This window comes from Vulpes lagopus, chromosome 11 (genome assembly GCF_018345385.1).
Source record: "Vulpes lagopus strain Blue_001 chromosome 11, ASM1834538v1, whole genome shotgun sequence".
NCBI classification, from domain to species: Eukaryota; Metazoa; Chordata; class Mammalia; order Carnivora; family Canidae; genus Vulpes; species Vulpes lagopus.
In genome coordinates this window covers 96,308,888-96,326,503 of record NC_054834.1, presented here as the reverse complement: position 1 = coordinate 96,326,503, position 17,616 = coordinate 96,308,888, and the positions used below count along the sequence as shown (strand labels likewise).

The 17,616-nt window shown below is 36.0% G+C and overlaps 1 protein-coding gene across 2 annotated transcripts in view; it reads right to left on the bottom strand.

The window, feature by feature from the left end:
- Nucleotides 1-306: 306 nt before the first annotated feature.
- The window catches only part of PDK1 (pyruvate dehydrogenase kinase 1), a 29,804-nt gene continuing 12,494 nt past the window's right edge, over nt 307-17,616 (bottom strand). Inside the window, exons 8-11 of one of the 2 annotated variants that reach the window (XM_041774017.1) lie at nt 16,930-17,028; nt 7,934-8,044; nt 5,496-5,609; nt 307-2,907 (exon numbers count right to left, since the gene is read on the bottom strand). In XM_041774017.1, coding sequence (XP_041629951.1) covers nt 2,767-2,907; nt 5,496-5,609; nt 7,934-8,044; nt 16,930-17,028 — 465 coding nt within the window. In that variant the 3' untranslated portion in view covers nt 307-2,766. The remainder of the gene's footprint in view (nt 2,908-5,495; nt 5,610-7,933; nt 8,045-16,929; nt 17,029-17,616) is intronic. The other variant, XM_041774018.1, reaches the window with a different exon arrangement.

The window sequence follows — 17,616 nt, the reverse complement described above, 5'->3', positions numbered from 1 at the left end:
ACACAACAGAAGATCTTCACTTGTGTGGTGAGTTTGCCCATCAGTGGATGTTTGGATAATGAAAATCTGGAATAACTCAAACCATACAAATTCTATCTCCTGCCTTTTCCATTAGAATATACACATTGGAAATCTAAGTTCTAAACATTTCCTTGACTGAAGATGGGGAGACTTAGTGTGAGCCATCTAGGTACAACCATTTGAGTGTTTATAAAACACTGACCCTTGATGGAAGAGACTTTAATTGAAAAAAAAAAAATTATTTAAAAAAACTTAAATCGATCCAATTAATTTTCAAAATAAGAGTTGACCCATGTTTTCAGTTTATTGCCACACACAAAACATTTTATAAAATAATATGGTAGACTTCCACTTCAACATCCTCATGTAAAAACTTCACAGTGCAAGAAAGTGATCACTATTTAGTATGAAGACATCTAAAGCCAGCCAGTAATTTAAGTATAGGTCAGAATATTTTTGCGAATCTTCCTAAAAAATGTTGGCACATTTATTCAATGCCCAGGTATAAAAATCACTTAGTATCCACTTCTTATCCTTCTGTATATTTTTATATCTACATGGCATCACACTAAATGCTGGTGGACAAAACAACCTAAGAATCTAAAAACTTTTCAGGTAGCGCAATGATTTGAAACCACCAAGGAGAATGCTAGCCCCCAGACATTTTTGTATGTAATCTTCTGTCCATTACCACATAATAAAGTAAAAAAGCTGTTATACCTTAAAAAGAAGCTAAAGGAAAACATTTCACTTTTGCTTTAAAAACATCATTTCTTAGCTCATAAATAGAGAAAAGCTTTAATTTGGGGGTGAGGGGAAGTGTTTCAGAAGTAAAACAGCAAGTTTATGTCAGTTGTACAAATGTCTCATTTAGGAAAGAAAGTATTTTGATTCAAAGAATTCTAAAATATTTCATCATTACAAAAAAAGTGTAATTTAAAGCTAAAAAACGGTAATACCTTGAACTAATATAAATCATCCACTAGCATATCTTATTTTTCACAAAATCCATAATTAAGAAATAATCGATTGGGTAAAGGATCTTTTTCCAAAATTTGGTCAAATTAGCTAAGAAGCCCTGAGTCTCAGGGCTGTCACCTCTCAAATGAGGGTCCTGGACTGCCCTTTTACAACCCTTCCGATTTACAAATTTATATAGAATTGTTAAACTCATGGAATCCTTTTGAGAATGAGGTGTTGCCACCAGATGTATTTTCCAGATAAAGTTCCCACATTTAAGTAGTAAAGCTGTTCTTTAAAAATTCAAAATATTACTTTAAAATTTATTTTTTGTTATATTTCCCTGTCACTTTAAAAGTTGAGTTGTGACTAACCCCATACTCCCCTAAGGTCCTCGTGGTCTCCCAGAGCTGGCGGCTGGCAGTGATCCGCAGAAAGAGTTCAGGCCCTGACTCCAATGCTGTGCAACTCCTGGCCACACTCTGAGTCTCAAAACAAGGATGATAGCACCCGCTCTGTACCTGTTTTAAAGCCCAAGGGAGTGATCATCTTATACCAAAGTATTTGTAAAATGCAAATTATCATATGAATGCAAAGAACTGCTGCTAAGTCCTAGGTGAATTTTTCCTGATAACCAAGTCTAGGTATTTCTCATAAAATAAATGTACTTCATCAATCCTTGTGCATTTATGGTTCTGATTCTTCAGTTACCTGCCTGTCTGCATGTAGTCACTGTGTCTCCTGCTTTTAGCTGCACCAGGCCTGAGAGTGTTGGTCTCTCCTGGAGTCTAGAAGTCTGACCTTTCAACATGTAAGAATCAAAATCAAAATCTCTGTTACCTTAGCAAATGTGGTAACATTACTCACTTTAAAGGAATAGTTCCCTAACTAGGTGAGGCATCAGACTCATCTAGGAAGCATTCTAAAAATTGGGATTTCTGGGCTCCAGCTGTAGAGTCTGATTATATATATGTCTGGAGTAAGACCAGGAAAATTCTGTTCAAAATCTCCCCCAGGTAATCTCAATAATTGATAGTTCGAGGACTCACTGCTTTGACCTCAATTTCTTCTCTAGAATTTTAGCAGCTGCTAGTTTGTTTTTAGTGTAAAAATTTCTCCCTGCATTTAATCACATGCATATTCAGAGTAGATTGCCCACCATCTTGGCTTAGCTACATAGGGAACCTATTGCAATCCTTTGCAATGAAATTAAAAAATGGTAAGTCAACTTCAGAGTGAAGATGATGCATCTACAAGATGCTGAAAGGTGGCTGGTGCTAGACTTGCAGAGCAACTATCTTTTGCTTTACTTATAGTTAGTCACTGGTATATCTGAGGACCATCTTTTTACAATTGTCATTACGCATTAATAATGGAGGTCACAACTCCAAAAAACGGATGGCTAACTAGCTTAATCAGTATCATTAAGAAAATGTTTCTAGCACACATAAATGAAAAGTTCTTTAAAAACCACACAGCTTTCTGTTAGAAACCCAAAGACTTCCATGCTTCTGAAGTCTACCATAAAGAGGAAAGTTGACCAAAACTACAGTTGTTTAAAAATATGTTCAATTAACTGTGAAAATATAAGTGCAAAATAGGTACAATTTCATCCTTTAGGAGGTTGAACAGACATAAATGGAATTCACTTCCCATTTATTCTACCCAAATAGTTAATTTTGAAAATAACACGTGAAGTATTTGGTATAATGTAGTTCTGAACGTCATCCCTTCCAAATTTAATACAAAAGCCACATTTGGATGTTCACGGTGTCCCAAGTGTATCTAGGCACTGCGAAATGTTGTCATGTCTTTTGGTTCTCTGCTGGGGACACACCAGTCGTCAGCCTCATGGTTGGTATTGTAATGCTTCCAGGCAGCCTTGTTATACACTGGCAGTCTCTCTATTGATTCTGTTGACAGAGCCTGAAAGAAAAAGTGGGATCTAAGTCTGGCTTTTTTTTTTTTAAATCCACTATTTGAGAAAATATACAGTGGCATAAGGTTACTACAAATTAAACGGCGCTTTATTGGATTTGTATTTCACTAATCATTAACACCATCTACATACATTTTGAAATGGTGTATATATTTGTAACACATTATTTACTAGTAAGTCCATGGCACTGCTTGTTGTGCATATTGAATTTTTTTGTTTGCAGTCATTGTCCAGCAGCCTCGAAGCTGCTGAATTGAAATTTTATATAGGTATAGGAGATGCTTCTTATAAAAACATGACCCATAACAGAAGCTGGTTAACTGAAAAAGTCATTTAAGGGGTGCCTGGGTGGCTCAGTTAGTTGAGCATCTACTTTTGGCTCAGGTCATGATCTTGAGGTCCCAGGATTGAGCCCTACATCAGGCTTCCTGCTCAATGGGGACCCTGCTTCTCCTCTCCCTCTCCCCCACTTCAACTACTCATGCTCTCTGTCAAATAAAATCTTAAAAAAATTCATGTAAAAGCAGAAAAATTGACATATGTTCCTTAATATATAATTGTACAATCATTTAATGGAATCTATTTCAATTATTTTAAGATTTATTTTATTTTTTAAAACTTTTTATTTATTTATTCATGAGACACACAGAGAAAGAGGCAGAGACATAAGCAGAGGGAGAAGTAGGCTTCCATGCAAGAGCCGGAGTAGAACTTGATCTCAGGATTCCAGAATCACCACCTGAGCCAAAGGCAGAGGCTAAGCCAGTGTGCTACCCAGGAGCCCCCTGTTTCAACCATTTGTTAGAAGAAACACTTTTTTTTTCAGCAGAGTCACTGTACTTTAAAAAAGTCATCATAACAAAATACAATAACTATAAATACAAAACTTTATCTAAGGCATCTTTGCTTTTGATTGAAAAATTCTTGGCCTTGGCTCTGACCCTGTGCCTTCTCCTCCTGCCATTAAGGCCACCAATTTCACTTATAGCATATATGTTACCTGCATTGTGCATAATTTCATGTTTCCAACATATCATTACCATTAATTCACTGTTCTATCTCAGATTCCTGCAAATTACCAGAACTTGAGATAAACCATGTTCCTTCTTATCTTCTTCAAGATATTTCAGTAGGATTTCAACCTTAAGCCATGGATATTCCCAAAGATACAAAAAATATTAAACAGGAAATTTCATTCTGAGAATAGAAAGGAAAGTCTTTGACATTGATTTTAATGTTTTTTTTTTTTTTTTAAGGTAGGCTCCGTGCATGGCATGGAGCCCGACGGAGGCTTGAACTCATGACCTCAAGATCAAGACCTGAGCTGATATCAAGAGTTGGATGCTCAACCGATTGAGCCAACCAGGTGCCCCTGATTTTAATGATTTTATAATATTCCTGTCTTCTATTTTTTCCAAAGCGAAATTAAAATCCTTTCACCTACATATTCTCTTTAAATGCCTCAGAATTGCCAGAACCCCTTCATCTATGGGCTATATCAAAAATGTTACATTTGGTGGAAAAATGTTACCTTCATGTTGCCCTTTTCAAATTACTCACAATTGAGATGGTTTAAAAGAAAATAAAAAGAATTATTATGTTGAAAGAATTTAACCTTTTCGGATAAATTTATTTTTTCCATTATACGGTCCTCAGCATTTCCTATAAAATAGGTGCCATCTAGTGGCCAGAACAAGAAACTGAATGAGGTACCAACAACCCGCTGCTTATTAACCCATCCAGTGGGGTGGGTTAACCCCTCCAACTGAGCTGATGGGGCTGAGCTGCTCTCCAACCCTTTGAAACATGCTGATCTCCCATAAACACAGGAAACATCACAGGCCAGTAGGCTAAGTACTTCTGCTCCCACCAGGTGAGCAAGACTTGCCAAGAGTCCCCTGTACTTGTTCCCAAATCTCCTTATGCATTTACATCTGTCATTTTAATCACATAATTTAATTAAGCATTAGCTTAACCAAAATGCAAAAAAAGGGGCCAGAGGGAGGTTCTTTGAAAACTAAGATGAATGCTTTGGAAAGAGTCATGAAGGAAAGTCACAGAAAGACGACTGTCAAATCTGAGTCAGAAGACATCTATCTGTAAAGGACTACATCTGTATCAAAAAAGATTATGCAGTTGCTTGTCTCTTTGTTTAAAGAAATCAAAACAATGCATTGTAAGTAAAGCTTCTGCAAGAAAGACCGCTGAAACCTGAATCTGCAGACTCATATACAAAGAAAAGACTCAGGCGGTACGTTAAAAGATTGGTGGATTGATGTCCATTCATGTATTTTATATTAAAATTAAATTTGTGTGATATATAACTTTTTATGATTCCCTACTTCAACCTGACTTTTTTTTCTGTTAACAACCATAGTTCTGGTCATTACAGATTAGCGTGAGTGTTTCTTTCCCATAGTCAAGGAGGTAATTTGTAGAAATAGATGAGATCCTATGTAAAAACCATATTATGATATTTTAATAGTGATGTGGTCAAAGAAAATTTCATTACAGCTAAATATTGGTGTTTTATGACCAAGAAGTATCATTAAATCAAAAAGACTACAGTTATTACCTTAATGTAGATGACTGCATCTGTCCCATAACCCTCTAGAGAATATAGCTTTAGGTCTCCTTGGAAGTATTGGGCATAAAGACGTGAGATGGGCAATCCATAACCAAAACCAGCCTGTTTGATGAGAAAAGTGAAGTTCTATTCAGAAAGCCACATAACAAAATACTTTTCTAGTTAAAACAAATGCTTCTGAGTATCCTAGAGCTATCAGAGCCTGCATCTAAGAGATTGTTAATACCTAACCACTAATATTGATCAAACTGAAGCCTAGATGGGGTACTACATGAGATGTCTCCCCCCCTCTGGTCATTTAAAACTCATTTTTATTTTTTCCATAAAATGATTCCTGTAGATCTAGAACAGCACATTGCTTTTCTTCACTGCCTTGCTCTAGGGCATCCCAATACTATTTTTGACAATAGGAGTAAGAATAAAAAAAAAAAAAAAAAAAGAATAGAAAAAGCCTTGTTGGCAGATACATCTCTTGACTTCAGACCATGAATTTCCAGCCTGTATTCTGAACCTGGTTAGATCACTATTAAGTCCACTGTTACTCACTGGCAAATCACTACCCTCTTTAAAAACCTACCAAGCACAGCAGCACCCACATCATGCCCTACCCACCCACCATCCCCAACCCACTGCCTTGAGATAAAAATTTAAGCTTCTAAAAAGAGCTTTCAAGACCTGATCATATCAGGTCTCTTCCGCCCACTTTCTGGTCCAGCTGAACCAAATCTTCAGCTCTTAAGTTCCTCAAACAAATGCTATTTTTCACTTCTGTGTCTTTGCTCATCCTGTTTCTAGTATCTGAAATGGCCTTTACCTGAATAAATCCTACAAATTCTTTAATACAAAGCAAAACACTTGGACTAATGTAAAAACAATTTTTATCACCAACTCAGATGTTCAATGATACTCCATGTAACACTTTAGTTAAGAGCTTATGTCAATTCAGGAATGAGAGTGCTATCAACAAATGCAGGCTCTCTGGCTTCATTTACCTCTACCATTAATTACTTTTCTAACCAGAGTTTCTGTTTACCACTCCAAATCAACTATCCTTTTTCCACATTACTCCTTGTCCTGGGAGGATGCTATCAATGGATACCCCTGCCCTCAGCTTCCAGTGGGTCTAGCCAATGGGGAACCCAGTAGGAATTTAGAGGGAATTAAGTCAGGGTATTCATTCCTGTTTCCTTCCCACTGAGGTTTGCTTCCCTTGGGATTAGACCACTTGAACGTATGCAGCTGCTCTGTTACTGTCCCTTCTAGGTTCTGCTAACTTCTCCTTCTCTCTTTGATTCAGGAGAGTGACAGCTCTACTGCTACCAGCCCTGGATCCCTGTACTCTCCTTGCCCATAGCTCTGTAATTTGTATATGCCACCTCTCCCTTACTTCTTAGTGTAAAGTCAGAATCTAAGACGATGTTCATGTTTATTATTTGACGGTGTCTGCCCACTGGCAGGCACATGGATACATATGCATCTGAACTGGAGGAGCACAGTACTGGAGTAATGATTTTAAAAGTATGGTAAGACATGAAGTAGATTACAGTTGTAGTTACAGAATCTGTGCTGTGTAACAGGTGAAACTATTAGAATGAAGTCCTTCTAATAACTTCTTAGAAAAAATCTAAAAATAGATCCATCTGATACTTCATTTAATCATGTGACAGCGTAACACCAGTACCTATGCCAGAGAGTTTCAAAGCCGTGAAGAACAGTTCTGAGTTACAGGTCAGAGATTTGGCAAAGTGTTTTTCTAGGGGTTAGAGGGCAAGGATGTAGTCAACTCAAAAGCTGATCACATGAAACCTGAAAATAAATGACTGAGGTCAATAAAACATACCACCCAACAATGAAAATTTGAGCCTTTTCCGGGTTGGCAATTAAGTGATCAGAACTCTAGTCTTTTTTCTAAGTCTAGACTATGTGGTATTTCTAATTATAAGTACTTGAGGAAAAAAAATCAACATTGAAGATTAAATCAGCATTGACCAAATGCTAGCAAAACCAGTAACTTAGTCTTCACATTTGACACAGTGTATCAAAATGTGGGTAACCACATGAAACTATGGCTATATCAGTATCCACCTTGGCAATAAGAACTGTAAATAATATTCTTTATCTTGTGCTCTTTTCAATCAAAAGAAGAAATGAGCCAAACGCTGTTAAATTCAGAGGAAAGTTTTTTCTAATAGCTTCCCTTCTCCCTCATGGATACTCTACACAATTGCTTAACTGATTTATTTGGTAATTTATTTGGTAGCCATTTGATTTATCTTTTTGGTAATTCAGAGAAACACACTCAATTCTTTCTTCTTTTTTTTACATTTAATTACTTCTTTTTTTAAAAAATATTTAAGTCCAATTTGCCAACATATAGTATAATACCCAGTGCTCATCCCATCAAGTGTCCTCTCTTGATCACATACCAGGGGCACTGCTCGGGATGTCTCAACACGAGGCCGGGGTGCCGTTGAGTACATGTAGTTGAAGAGTCTGTCAATTTTCCTCAAAGGAACACCACCTCCTCGATCACTCATCTAAGGTGAGAGAGAATCATGCCTTATAACCAAGTCCCATAAATAGCAAAACACCAATACATACTCACAGTATCACAGTTTAACTGCTGACTAGAAAGTACTGCTTTTCTAAAGATTATTTCTCTATTTGAGAGACAGCGCAGGAACATAAGCAGCAAGAGGGGCAGTAGCAAAGGGAGAGAGACAAGCAAACTCCCCACTGAGTGCAGAGTCCCACTTGGGGTTCAGTCTTGCAACCCTGAGATCATGACCTGAGCCAAATTCAGCCGCTTAATTGACTGAGCCACCCAAGTGCCTGAGGAAAGTACTGCTTTTCAAAGCAAGTACCATGAAATCCAAGTTGTCAGTGTAAACATTTTCCTCACTGGTAGACTTTATAAAACTCCTCCAATATGCACAATTCTAATACATAATAAACTCCATCATACTACAGAGTCAGGGCTGTGGCTCTGCGTATTTACTGGTTGCACCGAGCAGTACCAGCAAACACAGACTGGGGCATAAACTAAGTCTATCTGGGATGTAACAATAAATATGTTATTCCTTTCTGGTGGGCGGTTTGGCAATCAGATTCAAAATACATGAACCCTTTGACCCAACAATGTTTATACTAAAAAAAATAATCAAAGAAGTATGCAAAGTATGTATGAGAATATCCATCACGGCACTCTATAGAATAGCTAAAACTGGATTATAACCTAAATAGGGGACTATTTAAGTAAACTAATGCATATTCTAAAATAGAAAACCACTGAGCAATTAAATATAATGTAGAACTATATGTGTCAGCATGAGAGCAGTCCACAAAATATTGTTCAACAGCACAGACCCCCAGACAATTTTCTGGTGAGTTTACAAAGTACACTTGTCCTTTATATTGTTCTAATATCATTTCTCAAATCATATGGTAGATTGAATTTACTAATTTATTTAGACTATATTCATTGTTTTCATTTACAGTTAACAGGCCCTTATTTTCCTAATTATTGTACAGTTCACCTTCTCATCTACTATAGCTATTTTCCTTTGTCACAAAATCTAAATTGATTTTACTATCTGCAACATTAATATACAAACAAATCTGCTTCAATCTGTGTGTGTGGTATACATATATATGAATGAATGGTGCAGTAGATAGATAGATGGTGCTGAATGGCTAAAAAATCAATAGGCCATGGGTGCCTGGCTGGCTTCATTGGCAGAACATCCAACTCTTAATCTCAGAGTCATGAGTTTGAGCCCCACATGTAGAGACTATTTAAAAAAATAAAATAAAAACAAAAGACTTCATCACAAATTAGTTTAAAAGAGCATTATTAAAAAAAAAAAAAAAGGTCAGGGATCCCTGGGTGGCTCAAGTGGTTTAGTGCCTGCTTTCATCCCAGGGCATGATCCTGGAGACCCGGAATCGAGTCCCACATCAGGCTCCCTGCTTTTAAATATCTTTACAGTATGCATATATACTACTTTCATAATGAAAATGACATAGGTGGGATCCCTGGGTGGCGCAGCGGTTTGGCGCCTGCCTTTGGCCCGGGGCGTGATCCTGGAGACCCGGGATCGAATCCCACGTCAGGCTCCCGGTGCATGGAGCCTGCTTCTCCCTCTGCCTGTGTCTCTGCCTCTCTCTCTGTGTGTGACTATCATAAATAAATAAAAATTTAAAAAAAAAAAAAAAAGAAAATGACATAGGTATTTTAATTTTTAAAATAAAAATCTGCTTTGAAGTACCAGTTGAAGGCTTGCCTCTAATACATCTACAGTTAGATAATTACAGTATAAAAATATACAAAGACTTTAATCAGAACTTGTAATGTAGCGTGCTTGAAATTGTTCTTGGCTATGAATTCAAAGTCCAGGGAAGAGGTTTATTTTTGTAAGATTAATAAAGAGCTTTGGGTATTTTCTGAGATCCATCACTTTGATTATTCATTCTTTAATGTAATGCCCTCCTGCATATTTGCTGGTAACATGAGTAAGAAGTGTGGGTGCTCTGTAAATATTAAGTAAACAATATATTAGAATAGATATTAAGATAAAAAAGTAGACTTCAATAAGTATTTCCTGGTTTCCCTTAACCTTTGTCCAGAAAGACTATAGCAATCTTGTATGAAACAAGAAGTGATTTCTAGCCAGAGGCCAGTATTAGAAAAACAAAATCAAGCAGAAAAGACAGGAGGAGACTTTGAGAAGCGTCCTCTTATAAGTGAAGGGGCTAAATAGGCTCTAAGAATATAGTTAAAAACTGAAAAAGTAATCTCCTTTCCTTTGCAGCCAAAAATACAATAAACTGAAATCAGCAGATTTTTAAAGTGGTCAAAAGAGTTTCCAAGGGAATAGTAACAGGATATTATGCTAGAGGATGGGAGTTCTTTGGAAAAATGGAAAGTGCGATTATTCAGAGAGAGGAACAGAGAGTTGGTCTGTACATATTTAAGAAGAATGGCAGTCTGATGACAAATATATTGAGAAAGACATGTGAGAATTAAACAAAAAATTTCTGATTAAGATAATTTGAAGAAAAAAGTCTAGAATCATGAGAAGAAGCCTATGTCAAGGAAATGCAGAGATTATGAAAGAGATGGATGGTATGGAGTAAACGTCAACAGAAAGGCTAAGAAAGAGAAGTTTGCCAATTATTTTTGAAGCTTTTTCTTTAGTGTGTGAAATCACCACTTCTCAATGTCATCTAACCAGGAGTTGCCATCCATAACTTCCTGTTCCCTGTAACAGTGGCCTCCCCAGGCTAATTCATGTGAATTTCAGGCCCAAGGGAAATGAACCACTACTAACTTGATGACAGCTCTAAGGGCAGATTTACTAACCCTGAAATCACCCAGAGCTCCTGAAGTCTCTTTCTCAAGAGATTTCTGATGTCAAGTTTGTAAAATCACCAAGACATTTACATTTTAATTTAAAAGACATGTGGCCATAACACTTATGTTATTTCCAGAATATAGCACAAAGACCAAACCTGAAAGAGCAACTAGAGTCATATGCCAGAAAAAAACAATTATCTCACAGGATTCTTGGGGGGGTGGGGGGGGAGGTGAAAAATATCACAAATTTGAATAAGCCAGAAAATACAAAGACTATATAAAGACATATAAAAACTCAACTATAAGCCATCCTGTTGACTTTTTAATACATGTCATTCAGCACTAGTTCTCTCTCTATCCAAAGACATATGTTAAAAGCAGACCTTGATCCTGAAAAATCTAGTACTAGTGATGGCGATGTAAACTCTACTGAAGAAAATTAAAGCAAGTATTTAACAGAAGAGGTAACAGGAGCTGATGAAGTCATGTGACCTTTGATATGTGGGGGCAGAGCCTAATACAGGTAGGGCTTTTCTCGGGGCTTCAGGAACAGTCTGTTCAAGATCCTTATAAGCCTTTCTCATCTTTTTTTTTTTTTTAAATAGCTTTACTGAAGTAATTCACATACCATAAAATTCAGCTATTTAAAGTGTGAAACTCAATAGTTTTTAATATATTCATAGATATGTACACCCATCACCATAAATTTTAGAATATTTTTATTACTTCAAAAAGAAACCCTGGATTCTTTATTGGTCACACTCCTAAGCAACCACTACTGTTTCTCGTCCCTATACACTTGCCAGTTCTGGACATTTCATATAAATAGAATTGCATGATATGTGGCTTTTTGTGATTGTTTTCTTTTACTTAGTGTAATATTTTCAGTGTTGCAGCAGCCATGTTGTAGCAGGTACTCGTACTTCACTTCCTTTTATGGCCCAACTATATGTCTATACCACATTTTATTGATCTCTTCATCAGCTGATGGACATTTGGGCCATTTCCAGTTTTTGGCTATTATGTATAATTCTGCTATGAACATTCATGTATAAATTTTGAATATCACATTCCTTTTTGGTACATAACTAGGAATGGAATTGCTGGGTCATTATGAAACTTCCTTGACATTAAAGAGATAGAATCCCCAAACAAAGCCTGTCCACCAACACAGGACAAGTCTCTGCTAAGTATCTAAGAACTCAGTGAATCTTCATCCATGCTGCAATGGATGACCACAAGTAAAAGTTTTCTTTTTAGCTACAGACCAATACAGGCAAGCACATGAAAGACAAAACAAAAAAAGGTTATGAGAAACACCCTGCTGTAGCACAACTGAGGTTGCAAAGCAGAAGACATGTGGGACTTATTTTGAATCAAGTAAACCTTAACAAGCAAGTAGCTGACACATAACTAACTAACCAAAAAATAGACACACATTAGCATCTGGGCTGGAAAAAAAAAAGTGATGCATTCCTATTACTTTTTTAGCAAACAGATGGCATTTGCCATATATTTATTTGTATATCACTCTTTTTAAATGAACAGCCAAGAGAGAGAAACAGAAAAAAGAAATTCTGAAGAAACAGTATAGAGAGTTAAGGCATATTAATTTTTTTTAAAAAACAGCTATTATTATCCTCAGAGTGATAAAAGAAGATAAAACTAAACAGAATACTATAAAAAGGAATAATAAAAAATAAAAAGTTCCTGGAAATTTATAAGATAATAGAAACGAAAATTCAATAGAAGAGTTGGGAATTCAAAGTTGAGGACATCTCACAGAGTGGAATGAAAAGTTTAAAAAGATAAAAAGCAGGAGAAAAAAGATAAGAAAAATCAGAGGATCAATTCATGAAGTCCAACATCCTCCAAACAGGACTATCAGAAAATGAAGCAGTAGGGAAGAAAGTACCAAGGACACAGTGGAAATTCTAAAGGGCCCAGCTCAATGAGTAAGAAAAGACCCACACAAAGTCACATCATTATGAAATTTCAGAACAGAGCTGAAGAAAAGATCAGCTAAAGAAAAGCTTTAGTTAAAAGAGACAAAACAACAAAACCTGACACTTAAAACAGGTCATATACAAAGGAACAGGAATTGGAATAAGCATAAGTCTTAAAAGGAATAGTGAGAATGACGTCAGCAAAAATAGTGGAAAAACGAAGTCTCTCATTCATTAAAGCACCAAGAAAAAGGCAAATACTATCATAATTAACTTTGTTTAGAACTCTAGAAATTAACCAAAGGCTTACAGCAATCTGAGGAGAAATTAGTCAAGAAAAACAAGGGACTCTGTGGTGTTTTAACTCGGCTTATTCCCACCCTCACCCCCACTCCCATAAATAACATGGAATCAGAATGGAACTGGTAGTCCAGCAGCCACTGGGTAGGCTATCTTTCTTTGACTTGATTCTGCACTCTCCAATGCAAAAAGTCTTGTATGTGCCCACTTCCCATCCTCAGAAGCATTTGTCAAAAACAATTAGAGATAATGGACTAATTTGAAGGCTCCCTCGGGCAGTGTACAATTAAGGCAAACAAAAGACTAACTAAAAAGTGTAATAGGAAAAGCTAGGGAATGAGATGTCTTTAGGGGCTTAGAAAAGCTCAAGGATATCCTGAGAATCCAGAAGGTCATGTGTATGCCCAGGGCTATGTTCATGTTCAGGAAAGTTTTCATCTCTGATTGACCTTGAGGTTCTGTACACATAGGACCTAAGTCAGACTTGTCACCTGCCTGGCTGAGTGTTGAAGGTGTGCCCCAATATGCACATGGAGTCCCTTTACAAAGACTGTGAGATGGCAGGCATTGAAGAAACTCTCAGTCCAATCATTATTTGACCACTAAGCTAACCAAGTAAACTTCAGTGGCCATATACATTAAAGAATACAAAGAATGGTGTAGGTGTATTTTTTGTAATTTTTTTCTCCTCTCTTCTTTAAAAGACAAATTCAGAGAATAATAATTATAAACTTAATGTAGATGAACATACAATGTATAAAAATATATGTTTCAGAAAGTAACATTACAAAGGATGGGAATGGACCTATACAGGAATAAAAGCTGTGTATACTATTGAAATTAAGTTGGTATTAATCTGAACTAGGTTGTTATACATAAATTAGAATGTTAATTTAATTCTAGGACAAGCACTAAGAAAATAACTCAAAAAAATATAATAAAAGGAACAAGAAGGAAATGAAAATGGTACACCAGAAAATATCATTTTAACAAAAAAGGCATCCATATTTAAAGAAATAAAGAATCAAAAGAGACATAAGAGACATACACAATAAATGACAAAATGGCAAATATAAATTCTACATTAGTGGTAATTATGTTAAGTACAACCAACTTGAACACTCAAAAGATGGACACTGGCCGGGTGGATTTAAGGAAAAAAAGTATATTCTAACCGTATGTTAGGGACACACTTTAGATTCAAAGACACAAACAGGGAATGCCTGGGTGGCTCAGTGGTTGAGCATCTGCCTTCAGCTCAGGTCATCATCCTTGGGTCCTGGGATCGAGTCCTCCATCAGGCTCCCCATAGGGAGCCTGCTTCTCCCTCTGCCTATGTCTTTGCCTCTCTCTCTGTTTCTCTCATGAATAAATAAAATCTTTAAAACAAAACAAAACAAATGAAGACACAAACAGGCTGAAAGTAAAATCATGGGTGGGGACACCTAGCTGGCTCAGTTGGAAGAGTGTGCAACTCTTGATCTTGGGGTTGTGAGTTTAAGCCCCACATTGGGTTTAGAGATTACTTTAAAAATAATAAAATCTTTAAAAAAAAAAAAAGAAAGCAAAATCTTGGAAAAAGATACACAGAAACAGAAACCGAAAGAAAGCTGGGATGGTTATACAAATATCAGAAAAAAATAACCTTAAGACAAAAATCATTAACCAAGACAAAGAAGGACATTTTGTCATAAAAGGGCAATAAAGCATAAGACATAAAATCATAAACATACATACACTTTAACAACAGAGTTCCAAAATATATGAAGCAAAACCAGAGAGAATTGAAGGGAGAAATAGACAAGTCACAATAATAGTTGGAGACTTTAATATCCCACTTTCAAAAACAGATAGGACAACAAGATAAAAGATCAACAAGAAAACAAGATCTGAACAACACTATAAACCAACCAGCTAAGTACTATCTAGAGAACACTCTATCCAACAACAAAATATACATTTTTCTCAAGTACACATGAAACATTCTCCAGGATATGTAACATTCTCCACAGACCATATGTTAACCACAAAACAAGTCTCAAAAAATGTAAAAGGACCAAAATAATACAAACAGTATTTTCTGGCCACAACGGAATGACATTAGAAATAACAGAACAAAATGTGTGAATTAACAAATACATACAAATTAACACACTCCTAAAGAACCAATGAGTGAAAGGAGAAATCACAAGAGAAAATAGAAAATACTTTGAGATAAACGAAAATGAAAACACACCATAAAAAAACTTACAGGATAGAGAGAAAGCAGTACTTAGAGGGAAATTTATAGCTGTAAAAGGTCACATATGTTTATTGGTTTTGTTTCTTAAATTCCACTTATGAGTGAAATCATATGGTATTTGTCTTTCTCTGACTTATTTTGCTTAGTATAATCCCCCCTAGCTCCATCCACGTCGTTGGAAATAGAAAATTTTCTCTTTTTTTGGATGGCTGATTAACTGAATTACACACTTTTAAAATAAGGAACAATAGATGCCTTCAAAATTCTGCAAGATGATTATTGTCAATCTAGAATTTCATGTATGAACCTAAATACTAGGAAAATAGCAATTGAGGCTGCATTGGGGAGGGAAAGTGCTCTAAAAGAGCTAATTCCTCAGCTACCCTAACAGAAAGCTAATATTTGCTGTTAACAATTTTTATATTTCAGAAATAGTGATATCAGAATGCTACTTAAAAATATACCAATAGGGGGCAGCCCTGGTGGCTTAGCGGTTTGGCGCCGCCTTCAGCCCAGGGTGTGATCCTGGAGACCCGGGATAGAGTCCCACATTGGGCTTCCTGCATGGAGCCTGCTTCTCCCTCTGCCTGTGTCTCTGCCTCTCTTTCTCTCTGTGTCTCTCACGAATAAATGAATAAAATCTTAAAAAAAAAAAAAAAAAAAAATATATATATATATATATACACACCAATAGGGGCACGCCTGGGTGGTTGAGTCAGTTAAGTGGCTGCCTTTGGCTCAGGCCATGATCTTAGGGTCCTGGGATTGAGCCCCGCATTGGGCTGCCTATTCCAAGGGGAGCCTGCTTCTCCCTCTCCCTCTGCTGTTCCCCCCACTTGTGCTCTCTGGCTATCTGTGTCAAATAAATAAAATAAAAATCTTAAAAATAAATATACACCAATAAATCCCAGAAAAAATAGCTAAAAGACTGAGTAATGACCCATAAATTAGGCCAGGAACTAATGTATTTGATTTTATACTCTTTGCATTTATTACTTTAAAACAAAATTTAAAATGATTAAAAAATAGAATCATCATACTCCAAGAAATTGGACTATCTGAACAACGCAGTGGAAAAGGCCTGGGGTCAAGGAGCCTGATTTCATGTTCTGTGGTCTTTATTTGCTGGGTAATTATGAGCTAATCACTGTGTCTTAGTTTCCACATCTGTAAAAATTAACAGTAAAATTACTTGTGCTCCTAAGAGGTTTTATGAGAAGCAAATTAAACAACATAAAAGTAGATTGAAAAACATTGTTTAAAAATGAAAAAGTATGTACTATCTACATAAGACTGTAAACACCCAATATTTTAAAGTATACTTATCAAAGTGGCTATTCATGATTACTGTTAAATTTATCTGTCTTCAGGATTTACTTTTACTTCAATCATCTGGATTAAGGAACGGAATAGAAACAGACTCAGGGGAGAATTTCCATAATCTGCCAGATAAATGAAGGAATGTGCTTATTAGTTATTAGAGGTAAGATTTCTTCCTCCTAAAAGTAAGTTATGTCTTCAGAAAATTATGTGCATGCCTGTACATCAATTAAAACAAAATAGCCAGAAAGCATTTACCTTCACAGTCAAATCCTCATTACCCAGTGTGATGTGGACTTGAATAGGAGGGTAAACGCCTTTGTCAGCATGGTGTTCCATCGTTGCTCTCATCGCATTCTGAAATACATTAGGGTTCCACTCAAAATACAACTTTAAAAAAGAGAAACGAATTATAAATTTCAATATATATGCACAATTTGAAATTTAAAAATGTTTAATTTGTTGGAAATATGCCAAAGTATCATAATTCTTATAATTATATTTAAAGAATTACTTAAAAAATTATTGTCCATTTTGGAGGACTTGTGAGACACTTTGATTTAAAGATTTCAACTAAATTCTATTTTCCAAAACCAGACATCTCAACACTTTAACTGGTTTACATTGAAGCCGAAATTGTATCCAAATACTTTTATAATTTAGAAGATAACAAGCAAACCTCATTTTTGAAAAAAGTTTTGTCTTGATTTTTAAGAACCATTTTAATTGCCATAAATCACTTTGAGGGGAAAACAATTTTTTCATTTAGTATTCACAGCAATGGTCTTATTATGACATAGAAACTAATCTAATTCACCACTAATTTGAAACTAAGGATATTTACATCTTAAAACTCTTGATCAATGCCTAAAGGATACACAGTGTACAATGCCAACATATTATAAGCACTAAGAGATAACATGACATGTAGCATTGGAGTAGAAA